Source organism: Hypanus sabinus, chromosome 5 (assembly GCF_030144855.1).
Source record: "Hypanus sabinus isolate sHypSab1 chromosome 5, sHypSab1.hap1, whole genome shotgun sequence".
NCBI lineage: Eukaryota > Metazoa > Chordata > Chondrichthyes > Myliobatiformes > Dasyatidae > Hypanus > Hypanus sabinus.
The window spans coordinates 159,443,514-159,449,808 of record NC_082710.1 but is presented as its reverse complement, the minus strand read 5'-3'; the positions used below and the strand labels follow the sequence as shown (position 1 = coordinate 159,449,808).

General features: G+C 40.4%; 1 protein-coding gene across 1 annotated transcript in view; it reads right to left on the bottom strand.

The window, feature by feature from the left end:
- Positions 1-3,251: 3,251 nt before the first annotated feature.
- LOC132394801 (carcinoembryonic antigen-related cell adhesion molecule 3-like) overlaps positions 3,252-6,295 on the bottom strand; it is a 28,758-nt gene continuing 25,714 nt past the window's right edge. The window contains exons 7-8 of the mRNA XM_059971208.1: positions 4,605-4,636; positions 3,252-3,707 (exon numbers count right to left, since the gene is read on the bottom strand). Of these exons, the coding sequence (XP_059827191.1) occupies positions 3,609-3,707; positions 4,605-4,636 (131 nt within the window). The 3' untranslated portion in view covers positions 3,252-3,608. The remainder of the gene's footprint in view (positions 3,708-4,604; positions 4,637-6,295) is intronic.

Genomic DNA, 6,295 nt, shown 5'->3' with positions numbered 1-6,295 from the left:
CTCTCAATTTTCACTCATGCCCTGTAGTTCGGGAAACCCCTACCATAGTAAATATCGTCTCTACATCCACCCTATCTAGTCCTTTCAGCATTCGGTAGGGAATGAGAGGCCACACATGTAACAAATTAGTTCCTTTGCCTTTCTACGTCTGTTCTGCCACTCTCTTGCTAGGTGTCCTGTTTGCTCACACACAAAGCAAATTCGTTTGATTTCACAGCAGCTCCATCCACTATACAACTTTTCTTCCCCCTCCTCTGGTCGATCTCCCGTGCCTATGATATTAACTCTGGGCAGGTCGAACCCTCTGCTATCCCCAAATCTAAATCTTTCCGGTGGGCTAACTCAGGCTGTCCTTCGGCATTCTCAGGTAGAATAAGTCATATCTCTCATGGATTTTGTCCAACATTGTATATGCTCGATATTTACAGATTGCGTAATCTATGGCAGTTACGTCTGCTCTCTGAAACACATACAAAACTCTCCACTGCCTCTCACCGCTCCCCATCTCCCATTCCAAGTCGCTACCACATTTTCTCCTTAAAGAAGCGTTCCTAGTAGTTGCTCATGTAGCATCGTACTCCCACTGGGCCGGACAGTCCCATATTTTCCTCGGGCATTTCACTTGAACGAACTAATGTATATCACTGTGGTGCACCTGGCGAAATTCAATCATTACATCAATTTGACCCAAATTTTGAATTCCCATAAGTGACTTTGAGGGCAGCTCAGCCAAAATTCTCTACTTTATCACAATGATGAATGGCTTGTGGACGTAATAATACCATCATCGACAGGGTCCGTCATCAGGATTGTCGACCTGAAGCAGTCTGAAATCAACAGGTATGATCATAGGAGATATATCTAAGTATAACCTCTCACTCAAATATCTCCACACTAATTCCCAATCTGCAGAAAAAAATGTAAAAAATGGTTAAACATTAAACAGTACAAACTTAAAAGACACAGAGTATGTATCTGCAATCTTACACTTTTGTGTCTCTTATGCCTATTGTAATCGCTTCCACATAAAAATCTGTTACCCAAAGATTCAGCCTTATTCGTACAAATGCACAAACACTCTCAAAATCAAGTATGCTAGTATACAGACACCCAAAACGAGTATACATGCAGATATCTGGCGTGCTGAACAGTCAGCAAACACCTTTCGCAACTTGTGTGTGTGTCTCACCAAGGTACCTGAGCTATCTTGCCAACCAAACATCAGTCGTTCGAGGTCAGGCAATGCTTAATTAATCCCAGTGTGGAATTTATTTTCCCTGCACAAATATCAAAATAATTATGTTGATCCTGTGCCACTAACTGAAAACATGAATTCAACTGTTTCCTCTGTACCAATGCTCAAGCAGGCCACTTCTCCAATTTATAACACTGAAATAACGGATCACTCGTTGTCCTCTTGGCTGATCATACTGCTGCCAAACCCTGAAAGGCGTGACTTTCTTGCGATTGCTCATCTCCGGAGATCTCGATGTTTTGTATTTGAAGCGACTAAATTTCTTATTGTTACCTTATAAATAAAAATGCTGCATATTAATCTCATTGACTCGACATCATTTGACTGGCTACAAACGTTCCTGCTTTGGGGATTTTTTTTAGTTCTATTCAAACCAGTCAAAATAGGTCAGCCACACACTGGGCGGAGATAAAGAGGTTAATTCTGAACAATAGAGAGGAGAAAAGCTGCAGCTGTTAGACATCAAATTAATCCACACAAAATGCTGGAAATCTCAGCAGGTCAGATTAGTGAAACGAATAAAAAGTCAGGGTTTCATATCGAAACCATACTTCAGGACTGGAAAAATAAATGAGGTCAGTTTAAAAAGATGTGATGAAGCAAGGAAAAAGTTCAAGGTAGTAGGTACTAGGTGAAACCGGGAGAGGGGGAGTGGTAATGCATGGAGCAGGAAGGTGAAAGAGAAAAGGTGCTGGAGAAGAGGGAATCCGATAGGGCAAAACAGAAGGCTGTGGAAGAAGGGAAGGGAGAGGAGCACCATATGCATGGGATAGGCTGGCATGCAGATAAAGTCAGAGAGGAAAATGGGGATGAAAAATAGTGAAGGAGGGGTAGGAAATGACGGGAAGTTCGAGAAATCGATGTTCATGCCATAATGTTGGAGTCTAGCCAGTAGGAATATACGGTGTTGCTCCTCCAAATTGAATGCGGCCTAATTGTGACAGTCGTCGAGGCCAGGAACTGGCATGTAGAAATAGGAATGGGAAGTAGACGTGAAATAGATGCCCAGCAGGAGATCCTGGTTGTTTTCTGGCGAACAGAGCGTAGGTGCTTGGTGAAGTGGTCTTACAATCAGCGTCGGGTCCCTCCCATATACAGGAAACCACAACGAGAGCACCTGATACTGTACCCCAACAGACTCACAGCTGAAGCGTTGCCTCACCAGGAAGGACTGCTTAAGGTCTTGAATGGTCCTGAGGGAAAAGGTGTTAGGGCAAGTATGGCACTTAATCTGCTTCCAAGGATAAGTCCCTGGAGGGAGATCATTAGGGAGGGGCGAATAGACAAGGGAGTGACGTTGGGAACTATCCCCGTGGAAAACAGAACGTGATAGGGAGATAGGGTGGGGAGTCGTGAGATGTGCACCGTGGTGGGATCCCTGTGGAGAAGGCGGAAATTACAGAAAATTATGTGCTGGACGTGGAGGCTGATGGGTGTTAGGTGAGCAGGTGTATTAAGTTTAGCAGATCATTGGCAGAAACTCCTTGTTCCATATTGAATTACTTTGAATAAATTATACCAGAGCAAGAGTCAGTTCATCAAACAGTTCACAAACTTAAGTGTACAGAGTAATTTCACAAAATGGCAAACACGATTTTCCAAACACACAGAAAGAACATCTACTTTGTCTGCTTCTATTGTTCTTTACCCATTCAATTTGATGCTTCCTTCCAAATTTTAATTTCTCTATGGCTAACATCTCTCTCGCCTCCACCTATTTAATCGACAGATATTTCTGGGAATCACACTGTTGTTTATATGTCTGAGTTAATACAGTATAAAAGGAATATATAGCATTCAATAGGCTTCAAAAGGTACATTTAATGTCAAGAAAATGTATGCAATATACATGCTGAAGTTCTCTTTCTTCGCAAACATTCACAAAAATGGAGGCGAGCCCCAAAGAATGAAAGACAGTTAAATATTAGAAACCCAAAGTTCCCCCAGCTTCCTCCCCCCCCACTCCACGCACACGCAGCAGCAACTGCCCCACCAGCAAAAAAGCATCAGCAGGTCCCATCGAGCACTCAAGCGTGCAGCAAATCATCAACAAAGACACAGACTTGCAGTACCCCAAAGATTACACGTTCACCGGAATACGACCCTCCGCAGGCTCTCTCTCTATTCTAAAGGGAAAAAAGAAGTGTCCCTGTTTCACAGTGACAGGGGAGACAAAGCAATTCGCTGCTTTATGGTGTTCCGTCGCTTTTTCAGTAATCTGTCCCCAAAGAACTCGGGTCTCCGGGCACACAGCCAGCAGCCAGCTGGCTGCCTACGATCTTCCGTCTCCCACGAAGTATCAGGTGTCGGCACCGACCTTGAATCCGCCCGCCTCAGGCACACTGAAGGCGTACTAGTCTTCAAGGTCGGATCTTTGGCTTGTCGAAAAGCAGTCGGTCATGAGGCCCCGAGAGCGAGCACCGAGGTCCGAGGTCAGCATGTAACACGAGGTCTTCAATATAGAATTGAAAACGGAAAAAAAGAGATATCAAAGAGAGCAATAGAGTTGCTTCCGAAGATGTTGGGCATCATCGTCCTTCTAATTTCATTTATGGGTGTTAAATAATACTGATAAACATACTAACAAAATACCTTAGACTAAAAAGATTAGATTAAAAAGTAACATCAAATTTCTAGCATATTTAAATATATATTACCAGTACAAAACGTATCAAAGAAGCATGATAAAGTATATCTAATTTCATAGCATATATTGGGCATTTAACAGCAGTTAATAAAATATTAGATAGAAGTACATAATACTCAAAGATAACATCGTGGTATAATGTCAGAAAAAAATTACAAGAGACTGATGGGGAATGTTATTTTACACAAAAGCACTAACGCCGTTTAAGTTACCATCGAAAACCAATCAGGATAATACTTTGAATAATCTTTAGAACGAAGAGAAGAATAATAATAACATGTAAAATAATACGACTCCTACAATAATATTTAGACCACAGTTCCAAAATTTGAACCAAAAAGATAGATTCTGCAAAGCAACATCAGCTAAATCCACTTGATCTTTAATAGTTTTGAATAGTTCATCCCATCGTTTGATAACAACTGCATTCTGGTTCATAACTATTCTGCAGTAGAATAAGTGACAGGTTAACGAGCAATAGGATTATATCTATGTAAGCCATCTGCAGTATCATTGACATATTGTATGTAGTACATTCAGTTGAATACATTTTTCTTTTTACAATGGTTTGGTTAACATTCCCAGTCAAAATGCAATTTTTCAAAATATTGCAAACCACAACATTCGAGTAATCGAACTGCAAACTAAATAACACCTCTTGTAATTAGAGCTAGAAGTAGCAGTTTAATAAGTATCACTCACCAAAGAAATTTTATGGAACGTCCTGGTATTGCCTGTCAAAATAGATGGAGAATAATTGTTATATGAAACAAACCCACAATCGGTTACTCTAATCTCAACTAAATCCTCCGGGCAAAATCCATATTCTTGTTTGTAATGACAGGAAGCCAGATTTGCCCCCTTCGTAGATTATCTCTACTTAATAGCGTACGTAAAAGGATTAGTAAGTGAAATATAAACTCAATTAATTATATTTCCCAACATTATGAACATTGCATAATGTGTTGTTCGGTTGTTGCTGTGGTATGGAATATGAAGGCAAGCTCCAATATACAGTGCTCCAGACCTATTTTTACATTTACCACAGAGGTGATTTGTCAAGGTGAATCCCCGAAAGTGAGAGCCCGGTGTTAGTACCAAACCATTTCTTTAACTCTTCATTCGAAATGCATTTGGGAACCCTGCGAATCTCTAATTGTACCATGTTCTCCAATTTAAAAGAAACCAAGAAGCATAGTTTGTACAAACAGCATTCTTGACGTGCTGATTGGTTTATTGTGCACTCTTGCCAATAATCAGAAATTTCACATTTCCCAAGGGGCACAAAAGTTGGAGCATTTTTAAACTACATACACTTGTTATCGACCGTAATTGCTAACTCTCCCCATATACTGATAATTCCAATTTAAATGTGTTGTTTTCATTTTTGCACAGAATACAATTGTGAGATCAGCTCTGCATTCTCTAGCGTATTTACAGTGTAAACTCCAGCTGTGTCTCTTAATCCCATGAGTTTAATAAGCCTTTCTCATTGCTTCTCTCGTGTTTTAAATTCAGAGTGAGTAAAAATTATCAATTAATGCACGTTAGAAAGAATCCTAAAGGCTTATTCGACACCAGCTGGGACTTTGGAGTGATGTCAAGTTGAGCAATTCGTGCAGATGTCTATATAGAGCTAGTAGAATAATTTGTTCTACAGTTCTCCTAATATAAGTCCTGCTCCCCTTACAACCGTCTGAATCTCACCAAACAAAGGAATATTAACAATTGGCACGGCAATGATTGTGGTATCAGTTTTGGTCGACTGCATCATCGCGTAAAGTTTATAGGGATGATCTTTGCGCTCCAGAGCAACTGGGATTGAATGGCCTATGGCACATGCTAACCAATTATCTCATTCTGATTTGTTTCCACTTCAACAGTACCATAATGCACGTGTTTGAGATATTAGCTTTTTCCCACTTTAGCAAGACCATAAAAAATATGACTTCCCACCGTTATCCTAGTACTCCCATCTTTTCGTCATATTCCCGTTACTCTACCACGATTATAAACAGATATCAGTCTCATTTCCTTTACAAAATCTGTTCTGAGTTCATCACAAATTTATTTGCGAATTTCACCTCCCACATTCACGCAGTCTATCACCATGGCATCTGATTGAATGGAAATAGACTTCTCCGTGTATATTGAGAATAGACCATTTGTTGCCACCATCGTCTTCATACCTTTCATTTATCCAGCTCAATATACAAATAGGCAACACGTAATACACTTTATTGTACATGCGACTTTCAATAGAGCCACGATACTCACGAGGAAACTCAATAATTGCATTCCAACACCAGTTATTCCCGAATACCTGGAAAGAAAAACATCAAGAGCAGCTTCCGTACTTACCTAATTATCAGATATCTCCTCTGCATTTAACC